Source organism: Drosophila elegans, unplaced genomic scaffold (genome assembly GCF_018152505.1).
Source record: "Drosophila elegans isolate 14027-0461.03 unplaced genomic scaffold, ASM1815250v1 contig_468, whole genome shotgun sequence".
Lineage (NCBI taxonomy): Eukaryota > Metazoa > Arthropoda > Insecta > Diptera > Drosophilidae > Drosophila > Drosophila elegans.
Genome location: NW_024545855.1, coordinates 2,578,265 through 2,592,093, shown reverse-complemented (window position 1 = coordinate 2,592,093; position 13,829 = coordinate 2,578,265). Strand labels below are relative to the sequence as shown.

At 40.9% G+C, this 13,829-nt stretch overlaps 3 protein-coding genes across 4 annotated transcripts in view; 2 read left to right on the top strand and 1 right to left on the bottom strand.

Moving 5' to 3' along the window:
• Positions 1–10,459, bottom strand: part of LOC108143729 (coiled-coil domain-containing protein lobo) — a 29,158-nt gene extending 18,699 nt beyond the window's left edge. Inside the window, exons 1-2 of one of the 2 annotated variants that reach the window (XM_041709010.1) lie at positions 9,905–10,459; positions 9,694–9,822 (exon numbers count right to left, since the gene is read on the bottom strand). In XM_041709010.1, the coding sequence (XP_041564944.1) occupies positions 9,694–9,822; positions 9,905–10,321 (546 nt within the window). In that variant the 5' untranslated portion in view covers positions 10,322–10,459. The remainder of the gene's footprint in view (positions 1–9,693; positions 9,823–9,904) is intronic. The other variant, XM_041709009.1, reaches the window with a different exon arrangement.
• On the top strand, positions 225–8,895 carry LOC108144041 (protein distal antenna). The gene is made up of 2 exons (XM_017268679.2): positions 225–1,129; positions 6,161–8,895. Exon 2 carries the CDS (start codon positions 6,214–6,216, stop codon positions 8,215–8,217), a length of 2,004 nt encoding a protein of 667 aa, XP_017124168.1. The 5' UTR covers positions 225–1,129; positions 6,161–6,213; the 3' UTR covers positions 8,218–8,895.
• A 2,055-nt stretch (positions 10,460–12,514) lies between the features above and the next one.
• On the top strand, positions 12,515–13,289 carry LOC108143824. The gene is made up of 2 exons (XM_017268361.1): positions 12,515–12,668; positions 12,739–13,289. Exons 1-2 carry the CDS (start codon positions 12,515–12,517, stop codon positions 13,287–13,289), a joined length of 705 nt encoding a protein of 234 aa, XP_017123850.1.
• The last annotated feature ends 540 nt before the right edge of the window (positions 13,290–13,829 follow it).

Genomic DNA, 13,829 nt, shown 5'->3' with positions numbered 1-13,829 from the left:
TTATTTATGGAAATTTGTATTTTGCAAGTGCCATTATTTTCTCAGTGCACACACACACGTGGGCGCGCAAAAGGAGGCCGAAAAGGATGTGCGTCTCTCAATCTGGAAAAGCCTAGCACGAGTATTGCGTCGTCTTCGTTGCACACAGCTATTTCTGTGTGTGTGTGCGGGTGTCCTGGTGCTTGTATCCCAGTGTGCGTGTATGAGTGGACAGCGGCCTGTGGTTGGGCCGGCCAATATGCCAAAATGCGAAATTCCGAAAAGGCCGAAAAGCAATGCGAACGGGGAAGCCAAAGCGAGAGGACTTCTTCGCCGCCGTCTTGGCCGTTATTAATCATTGTACATTTGGCTGTCCTGTCAACGAAAAAGGCCGCGAATTTCGCTAGAGCTGGAGCGAAAGAGAGAGCACGCTGGAGAAAGAGAGAAGGACAGAAAGAGAGAGAGAGAGAGAGAGAGAAAGAGCGACTACTCACGCACACCTACGGCCACGTAAAAGAAACAAAAACGACAACTACAACTACAACACCAGCAGGACAGACTGACCAGCACACAACCACCACCACCAACGTTTTTACGTATGTGTGAGTGAGAACGATATGCCGCATTTCGTGGACGTGCGACTTTAAATTTCCCGTGACGTCGCCGCCGCCGCCGCCGTTGCCGTCGTCGCCGTGCGGAAATTCGCCGCGCTAAAATCAAAATTCACTCAAGTCCGCCGCGGTAGTTTGTCGCCGCACGCTAGCCCAGCCGCTCAGGTTCGCACAGCCACGTCACAGTCGCAGCGCCGCAAAGCGTCACAATATCACAATATCCTTCGACGAGCGCGAGAGAGGTCGCCGCACCGCATGTCCATGTCCTTTCGCTGAAATTCGCACGCCAAATAATCGCATAAAGTGTTCGCTTGTGTTTCCCGTTTATCCTCGAAACAAAAAAAAAAACGAATCCAAACAATAACAATAACTGCTATCCATGTGAGCTACATATATCGTGAATTTAATATCGCTGGTCGAAAAATAAACAAGAGTAAATAGCTGTGCTATCCGGACTCATTAGGCCAACACCGGAAAATCTCCCGCCTTCGCTGGAAGAAGGCCCAGATCACATTTCGCCCCGGAAGTTAATTTAAAAGGTTAGTTTTGGCCTTTAATTAGTAATATGCTAAAAATTTAAAAGTGTTTTAAGGCTTTTATACTTCAAATGTTTTGTTTAAACTTAGTTTTCATGTTTTAGTCCGGTGAATCAAAAGTATTTCTTTATTTGTTGACAACATTAAACATGATTATTTTATTTTTTAAAGAGTTTCAATTGGGATGCCCAATTTAAAATGCTTTTGTTTATATGACCAATTTCTCTCAAAACTTTTTAATTAATTATACACCGAGAAAAATTAAAGTTCAACAATAATTCTGAATTTCTACTAAAGTGGTTTTAATAACGGAAAAACAACACTAAAATGATACTTAACGATCAACAAATACAAAACAACAAAGACAGAAGGGAATATAAAATGGAAAAGTGTAAATTGTTTTAAAATTAGTCCCACGACCATATGGGTATCCAATGCAATGCAAATTGGGAAAGCATTTAATTCGTAAAGTTATTATTATATTTTAAAGTGGTTTTAAAAAAATTGTCATTTCTTGGTAGGCAATGAAACCACATTTAAAATATTTAATATATATTTTTAAACGTGTATATTTGTAAAAGAACTTGAGTTAAATTTTTGACCATTCGGAACCTTACCAAAAAAACTACTACTTTTCGCATTCAGTAATTCTTACATTTGAAAAAGAAAACTATTCCAGCTTAAATGTTTTAGACATTTTGTTCTTTAAATAACGTGTAAGTATACACTATTCCAAAATTTAACGTATTTAACTATATACCGGTGTTGAAGACCAATGAAACAAGCAATACAAGCAATATATACAATACATTGTTACACTAATTATTACATTCACTTTCCGTGCTTTAGAAGTAGTTTACGATTATTTTTGTTCTTACAACTAAATTTACAAAAGCCTCTACCAACAGTCGTTTCCCTTAAATAAGTAATGGGATACTATGTAGTGTCATTAACATAGCGTACCATGTTGCTTATCGCCGGGAACTATGCAACAATTTTTAAATAGTTTAATATTGTGAAATCAATTTTATTATGCACCAAATTACGAACGTGGTTTTTTGACTTTTTATGGCAGAATTCTATGCTCCACAGTCATATAATTGTAGCCTGTCCTTCATATTTAATTTAAAGTTTGTTTTTAAAGTTTTGTTTAGTAAGTATATCCTTTAGTGACAACCTTAGTCATTTTCTTTGCTTCGGTTATCGTTCTCAACGTTAAATTTATATATATATATCAGATAGAAAAAAAGAACAAATAAATATAAATCTTCTTACTGATTAAACTCATAAGCTCAAACATAACAAATATTGTAATGTATAAAAAGGGTACTCAAAACATTTTAATTTTACCTAAAAAATAAAAAATGAACGAAATGTTCGTTATTTTAAATATGTCTACTTATGCGATTCAAAATGTATTTATTTTAACTTATATTCTTCAAGCGAAAGCCGTTTAATGATTATATCATTATATAAAACGAAGAAGAAAACTATAAAATCATTAATACGTTTATAAAAGAAACAAATAGCATACATAAAACTATTCAACGAGTTCGTTCTCTTGGAAATAAAAAAAACATATATTTTAATTGTTGGTAACGAAAGCCATTATGTTAAGCACAATCATTAGTTATCAAACCTTCTCAGGTTTTTAGCGATTCCCGAAATAACTGCCTTAAGCTCAATAGTCAGACTCCAAATGCGAATCGCAAAACGCTGGTACTCTGTCCTCAGCCATAATCCAGAACAACATTAATCGAGCTAATCATAAACAAACACACAATAAAAAGGTGCAATAGTGCTTAAAGCCACATATATCATTGGTTCCAACAGGTCCGAAATTACAACAGACCCATGGTGTATTAGCACACACGACACAACTGCGGTGTGTGAGAAAACTCCCAGACTGGCACACACAAGCATACTACACACAAACATACAATTGGGTTCAGACCGAGGCAACTTTTTCTTTTATTTACGGAATTCTTATTTTTTATTTGTTGCCTCTTTTTGTGTTTTATTTCTTTTTGCATTAGCACAAACGAATGGAGCTATCAAACGCTTGCACATATTAGTACTAGTTTCAGTCGTTGACCTCCATTTGCCAGACTTTCCTCTTTTTCCTGACCCCCCACCCCTTGCCCCACCTCGTCCTTGGTGTCCTTGCCACATGCATTGCCCCTGTTTGTCTGTGACTGAGTTCAATACGAAGCCAAAGAAACGAAAAAAATAGTAAATACAATAAAATTATAATTGTATATAGGAAAATCAGAAGCTCTTAGCCCACACACACAGAGCCACACACACAAGCATTCTCAAAGAGTCGAATGGCCAGACGGTTGGCCATTACAGACATACATATGTCCTTTCGTGTGTTTGTGAATGTGTGCACAGCAGCAACACCAGACAGAAAACCCCCCAACCCCCCCCACACACACACCATACACCATACACCACACACTGACAAACTTGGTGTAATTCTTTTATATTTATTTCTTTCATCTTTTTCTGTTGTTACTAGATTTTTTACACACTTCTCACTGTCCCAGTTCGGTTCGTGAAAAGTTTAATGGCGAGCCGGCTAGGACAAGGACGGAATACTATGCTGGACTGGACAGAGCTGAACTGAACTGGACCCTGTGCAGAAAGCGAAAGTAAAAATTCTTTTCCTTCTGCCCCATCCAATTCACATCCTACTGCTCCTCCTCCTGAATGGTCGAAGACCTTGTAATTTTTATACAGCTGTAAAAGTTTTATTCGATATGTGTTTGGGTGCAGGTCGGCAGGTTGGTGGCTCAGGGGGTGGTGTGTTTAGGTGTTTAGGTGCTGAAATCACATGCACCACCGTCGACACAGTTATTTGCTGCTTCATTGGTTATGAGCATCCCAGTGTGTCTGTGTCTGTGTTTGGTGTGGTGTTGGGGTCACCGCATGGATAAATACGCATTAAGCATTAAACTAGGTGTCAAGAGCGTTAATACTAGTAGGCAAGGTACATAAATGGAGGTAAGCCTTTGAGTATCTATAAATAAAGCCGTTTGTTGTTACATTGTTACTTAACTAATTGACTTTAACTTATGCTTTCATAATACAGTTTTAATTAACACTTCGATTAACTAAGAATTTCTGAAAACTATTTTTTTGTCAATTTATTTAAAACTCTAATTGCTCTTTCTATAAAATTTTGATTAGAATATACTTTATGCTAACAATATACTTTATAAGAAATAAAACAAAATTTAAAATTTAATTATAGAAAGCTATTTTAGTTTTATTTTTACTTTGAAAAACAATTTTTCACAATTATTGATGTTTGTTTCAAAACCAAAATACAGTTTTAAGATAATCGTTATGTATTTGAACCCAAGACAAATGTTTTTAAGCAGTTTAAAAAATGTATGGTTTGCAGTGAATTAACTTATCCATACAAAAAATGGATAACTTTGATAATCAGATATCCGATTACATTTTTTTAAACAGATACAATATTTGGCATAGCGATTTATTGACTTATTTATCGGTTTACTATCCTAGAGCATTGCAGTTCGTGTTGTCCAACAACTGCTTATCCGAAATCCTGTGCTCAAGGTATATTAAGGCAACCAACTCAGTTATCTGGACTTAGCAAAGATTCAGGGAGCTCCAATTAATAGCTGGCAACGTGTAAACTCCATTTCAAGTGGCTGCGATGCACGTTTTGTAAACAGCATTGCGATGGATAGATGGATGGATGGATGCACGTAACGAAACGAAAGACTCCACCAGTTTGTCTGTCTGCGCTCTTAGTTCCCCAACACACTCTCTTAAGTTGCTCTTCTTGTCGGGCAAAAAACACACACCGACTTGAGTTCCTTGTATATTTGAATGCCACAAATACATATATATATATACGTATATTTGTATATATGTATGAACAGGGAAAGAAATCATGTGTCAGTCATGCGCAAAACGTGTTTTTCATTTTAAAATTGCACCATGGGGCGAGCTCTTTTGCATGCCTCACATTCTGGAGAGATGGAGGCGGAGCATATTGTTGCTCGCTCAGGTTCTTGGCCCGCACTTTTAAGCCAGGTCGAGAAAAAGACTTGAGAAAAGACGCTGCCACTGCTGCTGCTCCTGCTGCACCTGCTGTTGCTTCACTTTTTGGGATATAAAAAGGAAGGCTGGGAAGGCGCAACAGGCGTGCTTGTTGGCATTGGCATGACTGTGGATGTGGATATGGATCCCCTAGTTTCCATACCAAAGTTGGGGGATGTTCTCTGCGCTGCAGTGCCAAGTGGCCCGAAACAGGTAAACAAGTTATAAATTTGCGGACGACGGACGACGACTCGGCAAAGTTCGGCCGACGAATGGCTTGTTCTTGTTGCTTATTCGTAGCGTGGCCTCGCGTTGCGCGCGTTTTGCTGCATTTTGGAGCAGGCGCGTCGCGGCGCGAAGGCAACGCACCAATTAGCATATTCCATTGTCTCCCCAGTATACACACACACACACACACACACATATAGAGCACACAGAGTGTCCTTTTGCAAATTTGGCATCCTTCGTGCGCCGAACGCAAAAAGAGGCAAGGGGCGTGACGCAGCTCATTTGCCTGCAGAGCGTACGAGAGCGAGAAATTTTGTCATCCTACCTATACCTATACCTATGTGTACAACATATATATATATATATATATATATATATATATAGAACACCTACACGTATACGCAATATAGCGCATACGCCCGGTTGAGCGGCGTATTTACACCGCGACTTGTCTGTAAAACTTTAAAGCGCGCGGCGATTTTATTGGAGCCCCGTGCGAACACCCAACCCCCCTTTTTAAGCAACACACCCCAACCCCATTTGCAAAGTACATGGACGCGCATTCGCCATTCGGTCTGGTAAATATATATAGTTATGTGCTACACCACTGGCGAATGGGAACGCATCGGTACGCCGTGCGATATGCGATATGCGATATGCGATATGCCAAGTGTGTCACGGTAATTAATTAAGAACTCTGTCTGCTCTTTTCTTCTCGTTTCTCTGCAGGCGCCAAGCTGTTCGACAACGGCCTCAAGTTGGATATTTCCAGCTACCCCCACATGAACATCCGCATGGGCACCAAGGGCAAACGGCCTTTGCGCAGCCTGACGCCACGTGACAAGATCCATGCCATCCAGAGGATCCACGATGGCGAGTCCAAGGCCTCGGTGGCCCGGGACATCGGAGTGCCGGAGTCCACTTTGCGTGGATGGTGCAAAAACGAGGACAAACTGCGCTTTATGTCCAGGCAGTCCACCACGGACAACCTGTGCGCCGACGCCTTGGCCGATAAATTGGATGTCTCCGGGGGAGGAGTTGGAGGAGGAGGAGGAGGAGGAGGAGGATTGCTGGGTCCCCCGGAGAAACGGCAGCGATTGGATGCCGCCCTGCCCCTGAACTTCTCCAACAAACTTAAGTTCGACGAGCTGGCCTTCAAGCGATCACCCCTCAATGGTCTGGACTACAGTACAAACAAGAATCTGGCCGAGTTGGGCTACAATGGCCTGCCCGTGGACTATGCGGCCTTCAATGGTGGCGTAGTGGGGGCGAAGGGCAAGGTCTTTGGGGCCGACATCAACAGACCAGCCACAGCAGATCCCTCCCTGAATGCCATCAGTCCGCTCTCCAGTCTAACGCATCTGTCGGGTCTCACGGGCATCTCACAGTCCCCGCTGGCTATCAGTTTCAACGAGCTGACCACCAACCTCAACCTGCTGGCCCAGCTCAATCCGGGTCTGGCGGCCATGTCGGGTTTGAGTAGCTTTCCGGGTGCCGCTGGTGCTGGTGGCTTGAGGAACCCCAAGCCAAGTGGACAAAGTCCCAGGAGTGATAGTGGAGATCGCACTCAATCGGGTTTGTCGGTGAAGAACTGGGCCAAACAGAAGCCAGGGGAAGCAGCCCAGGGCAGCCTTAATCTGAGCATCAAGAACGAGGTCAAGGGGGGCGATATCAAGAGTCCAAGTCCCTCGATTGCGCCCTCTCAGTTGGGCGGACCCATGACGCTCTCCAATCTGGCCGAGGATCCCTTACTCTACTGGCTGAAATCGCAGCAGACCATGTTGGGTCTGAATCCCCTCTATCCGCCCAGCATACCAATGGGCGTGACCAGTCCTCCGATACGCTCCTCCACGCCGCAGCATCACATGAACCAGCTTGCCCAGACGCCGCCCATACCATCGGCCCCACTCACGCCCTCGTCCACGCCCTCGGGAAGTCTGGACGAGAAGAATGCGGCGTGGTACAACTGGTGCAAGGCCTTCGGGGCCAGTCTGCACACCCTCAATCCCAATGCAGCCACTCTGGCCGCCCTGCAAGCCAATTCCATGCAACAGCAGGTGGCCAACTCCACAGCTGAGGGAGATCCCTCGAATATTCTGTATTCCCATCTCACCAAGGAGACTGAGACGCCTTCGGTGAGAAGTCTATCCTCCAATGAGCAGAATGCCGAAGCGGATGAGGAACTGGGCGACTCTGGCGACCCAGATGCCCGAGAAGCGGAGGTCGAGGGCTCCGGCAAGCCAGAGGATCTGTCTTCCGCCGGCAAGGTGATGACACCCTCGCAAAGTCCCCTGGCAAATTCAGAATCAATGCCAGCCAGCAGCAGTAGTCCCAAAAACACCGAGAAGATCCTAGACAATATGCTGTTCAAGATGGGTGGCAGCGAATCGGAGGGCAGTTTTCAGAACAACAACGATGTGAGTGCCAGCAATAATAATAACAATAACAATAACAACTCCAACAAGACGGACGAGGAGGAGAAGGCCAAGTATCTGGACTGCACAGGCGATGAGGACACAGAGGCCATACATCATGGTGAGAAATTTCTGCAGTGGCTGGAGAACTGCAGCAATCCTCGGGTGACAGCCGTGCAGCTGATGCAGCTGAGATTTCTGATAGCGGCCATCAAGTCGGGCAACGAGATGCCGCCAATGGAGAAGCCCTGCTCCAGGAGTTTGCAGGAGGAGAGCGAGGATAACAAGGATAACAAGGATAACAAGGATAGCAAGGATAGCAAGGAGGAGGAGGAGGGCAGTGGCCGCGGCAAGAGTCGCCGTCGCAAATAGGAAAAGCCAAAGTTGGCGCCCATGGAGCCAGCCACGGATACAGAGGATTACCCAAGCAATGCGGCCAGGCAGGATATGGATGCGGATCCCTCCCACAGGATGCAGCATGTCTATGCCCCGGCAGTCTACAGATCGTCGGCCACCCTACTCAGCTCCCTGTTCTTCCCCCCCTACGAATTTGTACATTGTGACCTCGACGATGAGCCGGATGACGACTGCCAGATCACGGGCGAGTACCAGCAGTATGACGAACTGAGCTCCAGCTCCAGCTAGATCTTGCCTCCTGGATCTCCACTGAATTTATCTCCTAGCTGTGACAACACCTACTATCGAGCATACTTTCAGCCTCTCTTCCATTCAATTCAATTCAATTCTCAACTCAATTCTCAACTCAATTCCATTGTATTGTATTAATTAATCGTACGGCTAATGTGTATATATCGAGAATCTCTATTTGTAGCTATTATGCATTTCTTTTTCAAACGGAAAAACAAGCGATTTTGTTTTATTTCGGTTGTTTTATACCCAATGCATTCTAGACAAAATGTTATAGCCTTTGTTTTTTGTTACGACAACAAACCTTTTCGAACTGCAATGGTGTGCATTTGATATCAAACGTTTTTAAATTTCGTATATTATATTAATAACTATATGGAAATGTGCTCAAAAGAATTTTCTTAATTCGAAATTAATGCGATATTTAAATAAAGACATTTACAAATTTAAATGTAATTTTAAATACATGTTCAATAAAAAATAATTAGATAATTTTTATGAAACTCTTAGAACTGTTGTCCTTTTCATTAATCTCGGGGCATTTTTACAGGTTATATTTATTTAACTACTTTTGGGCTACAATTGTCAATCATGAAATTGTTAGCTTAAGCCAAACCGGACAAGATCATCAATCATTTCGTTTTGGTCAATTCAAATTTTTGTAAATTGGCAACAAAAAATAAAAGCGCAAAAATATCAGTTCCAATTTCGGTTTTATTTATAAAATAAATAGGAAAAAATGAAGTGAAATGAAAAGTTTAATGATTTCTTGTTGAAAAACGCGTTAAAAAATTATTATTTTGGAAATTCGGCAAAAAATTAGAAGCACCAAAAATCTGATTGAATAATGGCCAAACGCTGGATTATCATATCTCGTTAAACTCGTCATAAAGTTGTAACTCGATTGGCATTCACAGCTTAAAAATTTTGTTTTGAGTCCATTTTTGAAAAAAAAAATGATGTTAGAACTTATGATAAATGCGAAAATTGGAACAGTATTATAATATTTGAAATCGTCCGGAAAGTGATGAGGATCGTTAGAGAAGGTCTTAAGCCGTACAAAAAAGTCAGTCATACAGTTGTGAGTGGTATTTTAGCCAAATTACCGCTAAAAATCAATAACAAAATGTGAAATTTCAGCTCAAACTAAGCTGTCTGCAACAGTCAATATGTAGCATAAATAAAAGAATAATCACTTACCAAATTTATTGGATCATCTAGTGGTTCGTATTGAACAAAATCGGCGACAAACTTGGCAATTTCCTCAACGCTTGATATGAGTTCCGTGTGTATAAACGCCGTTGGTCTGATGGTGGTGCACACAAATTTCTGGAAGTTGGTTAAAAGGGGCAATTTATCATCAAACATTAAATTAATAGTAACATAACAAAGAAGGTGGTGAACACTTTACCTGAACTTTGCATTCGTTGGGCAAGGCCAAGACCATCGCTCTTTTTTTTGGGTAAGTGAGAACCAATTGCTTGCGGAAATTTTCGGCATAAAGAAGTAGCAATCGTTCCTTGGGCGATAATGTATAGTATGAGGGTGGATAGCACTGCGGACTGTTTTCGAACTCCTCGATAGTCTCCGGAAAGGATAAGTCGATCTTTCCGATATTCAGCGCCGGTTCACCTTCAGACAAACTAAATTCACTAGACTTCATTTCCTCCGTTTCCACCTCGTACTCCCCCTCCATTTCATCCACGAAATCCGATTCCGTAGCTTGCGAGCGCATAAATTCGTCGATTTCTTTGAATTTATCGGAGTGACGACTCGGGTCGATGTTACTGACCACCTTCTTGTACTTCTGGAATAATACCTTCGGCATTTTGGCGTAGTTAACTCGTTTGCCGGCTATTTACAATGATAAACAAGAAATAAGGTTTCTATAACTACGGTGTTTATAGAAAAATATATTTTTCAATATGAGCAGATGTGACAGAAATTGAAGTGTGTTTTTAGGTGAAATCAAAAATATACTGCAGAATGTCTCATTCATGACTAACAAACAACTAAGAATAAATTCGTCTCTAATAAATGTCTAATTGGAATCAGAAGGCGTGGTATCTTAAACGTGTTGTTAAATTAACTTAAAGAGTAATAAATATTAACAACAGTTTGTTTATTTTTAGTTTATTCAAGTCAAATGGAGACAGTTTTATATTAAATTATAAAAGGTTTATGATATAACACAATAACTGACCAACTAACATTTTTATACAATTTTTTATTCATTTTGTGTGATTAAAAGGAAACTTGCCTTAAAAATTTTCAATTTCCAACAAAGACATCCTGGGTTCGAGTCTTCGGAATAAAATCCAACAAGATTTTACATCTTTTCTTTGTAGATATTCGAGCCTTTTCATCGGCTAGTGCCATTGACAAATCGCCACCGTAACTGCTTTTGAACTGCTTTAACACCGAATGTAACTTCTGTACCCTGCTTTATTTTAAATTGCACTGCTTGTCGTTGAGTAATATTCTACATGTAAAATGTAAATGTAGACATGGACGCATAAGAGTTTTTGTTACGGAAAGTATGTTTAAAACTTAAACAATTAGATGTGTAATCAAAAATAAGTATACAAACTGGTTCTTACAATTAACATTTTTTATAATAAATCGTATTTTTAAGATGAAAACTTTAACAATTAGCTTTGTTTTTTATGAACAGTCTAAACAACATTAACAGGCCCCTGAAACTCATAATAGTTATATCATTGCACTCAGAATAATAGTAATCCGTATTTATTTCTTTGACACAAGCCCAGGAGGCACTTAAGAAAGTTTATGATTTGAAATATAATAAGGTGTGTTCAAATAAGGCAGTGATTACTAAATTATAAGAATTAAAATTTTATTTAATAATCGGCCGCTTTTGGAAAGTTATTAAGCACTTTAAGTCTAGGTTTTTATGATCTCCAAGAATTAAAGATATAATGCGTCAACATTGAGTTAAATGTTTTTAACCTGTTGTGTTTTCTTACCTTGTATTTTTTAATAAAATAGCAAACAGGGAAATTCAGTTTCTCTGTATAATGTATATATATTTTGATTCTGCTTTAGTTAAGTTTGAGAAAGTTCACAATATTTGGGTATCTTTACAACCGAATGAAAAATAAATGACGCTTACTCAGAATTTCTATTTGCATTAAGGATTACTATATATTTGAATTATCAATGTTACATAATTAGCCGTCTGACATTCGAGGCTAGGCCTTCCGCAGATGGCAGATTGGTGGCACATTTTTTAAGAACCAGGAACCACCCCCTTGTCTGCGTGCACCGCAAATTGCATTTGCATTATTTATATTGCATCAATAAAACCCGCATTCAGGAATAATTAGCGAAAAACTTGTCGAGCAGCGGAGTAGAGGAGCGGAGGAGAGGAGAGGAGAGACCAGCGGATTGAGATCGGCGCAGTTGATCCGTTTATGGCTGGCGCTAGGATTTATTTGTACTTCCTTTCGCATTTAAAAGGCGAGCGTCTACCTGAATCGAATGCTACATTCATGAAACCATTTGGCGCTTTTAAGCGACTCAATTACGCACTTTGATTCCCGATTCCCACATTTGTTGTCGCCTGTCGTTGGTTGACGCCTGTCCTGCTCAAACTGTTCCTCCTGTTCGTTCTGTTCGTCCTGCGGAAAGGACTCTCTACCTGAACTGAACGTCGTCTGAGGCAAGATGCGTAAGCACTAATTTTTGTGTGTGCTCGCTCAGTTGGCCGTTTAATTGCCGCGGCTCGCGCTAAGTGTTCCTTAGAAAAACAATGCGCGGCGTTCAATCAGGCACATGTCGTCCTGTCGCTTGACTCCTTGTCGAAACAGGAGGCGCCCCGGATGTCCTTTTGTCTGATTATCGGCCACGCAACGCCGATGCCGATGCTGATGCTAATGCTGATACGCTGCGGTTATGTCAATTAACGCGGTATAAGAGGCAGCTCGTCCCAGCAGAGGACATCACATTCGCTTTACACTCCGAAGGAAGCACATCACATCTCTAAACGGAAACATTCAACATGCAGTTGCTTAATATTATTATTCTGCTGCTGACCATTCAGCAAAGCTGCCTGGCATTGTACATCAAGAAAGTAGAGAAGAGTCCTGCCAAAGCTCCAGCCAAAGACGACTGGGGAGTCTTCAAGAACACACTGGGACTAAGCCAAGAAAAAGGTGTGTTACCTATACCAAAAGTGCCACTAAATCATTTACTTACTTTACCTATTTGTTATTTTCCTTTTAGTTGAACTTCTCAAATCGCAAAAGGACCAACAGGGCACCAAGGAGCTGCTCAATCGTTTTATTTTGGAAAATCCCAAAGCCTTACCGCAGGTCAAGAAGCAACCCGATCAGTTTTTGGCACTCTACCGATCCATTTTGAAGAAACTGACAGCTTCCAAGCGTATGCTGAAGACCTCTCTTAACTTCGAACTGGCCGACAATAGGCCCCATAAGACCCTGAAAAGACCACGTCGCAAGATCGCCGTGAAGATGGTCTCCGACATGCCATCCTGGAAAATCGAGAGCCTTTTGAACTCCTTCTATCTGAAGCACGGGATTCCGAGGAACACCGAGGAGCATGACTATCCCGATTTGGATATGCCCCGGGACACCGACTACGACTCTGACAATTTCTATGACGACGAAGGCGATGTCGGACTGACTGCCAAGACCAGGCAAAATACCGAATACGGATCCTTTCAGGATCTGATTATGCAGGCCAAGATGAACGAGTGGGAGCGGGAGGAGGAGGAAACCAAATTGCACGGCTCAGACAATGATGACTTCATTTAAATTGAAACATCCATTGAGTTATCCTCAAGTAACTGATAGTGGGCTGTGCAATAGGAGGTTCAAATGCTGGCATTGGACTTAACATTAGTTTAAAGTAGTTCATTATGCCAAACAATATTGAGCAACAATTGAACCTATATTTATTAAAACAACATAGCTTTAGAATTTTTTTTTCAAAATTGAAATAATTAATAAAGTAATTAAGAAGTTGAAATATGAATAACAACATTTTTATTTTATTGGTATGGAATTTTGGTGGTCTAAAATTTAGGAATTCGGAGTCCTTAATAATTTTGAACAAACTTTTTAATTTTCAATATCTGCGCATGTCCTCTCTACATAGAAAGCTTTTTCTTAAAGAGCAATGCCAAATAGAGTTTGTTATTATTAAATGCTCATCTTATATATGGTTTTTCTTTAGACAAATAATAACATAACATTGTATTACTGTTTTTGTAATGTTTTATAGTAATATTCCGGTTTACATCTTACTGTAGGTTTCCGATTATATAAAACAGCTGATTGTTATGTTCTGTGCTC

What these genes read in the sequence shown, in the direction of transcription:
- LOC108143824 (XM_017268361.1), top strand. Translation starts at nt 12,515, where the DNA reads ATGCAGTTGCTTAATATTATTATTCTGCTGCTGACCATTCAGCAAAGC. An exon ending in GGGACTAAGCCAAGAAAAAG is followed by an intron (nt 12,669 to 12,738) that starts GTGTGTTACCTA and finishes TTTTCCTTTTAG; the next exon opens with TTGAACTTCTCAAATCGCAA.
- LOC108144041 (XM_017268679.2), top strand. Translation starts at nt 6,214, where the DNA reads ATGAACATCCGCATGGGCACCAAGGGCAAACGGCCTTTGCGCAGCCTG.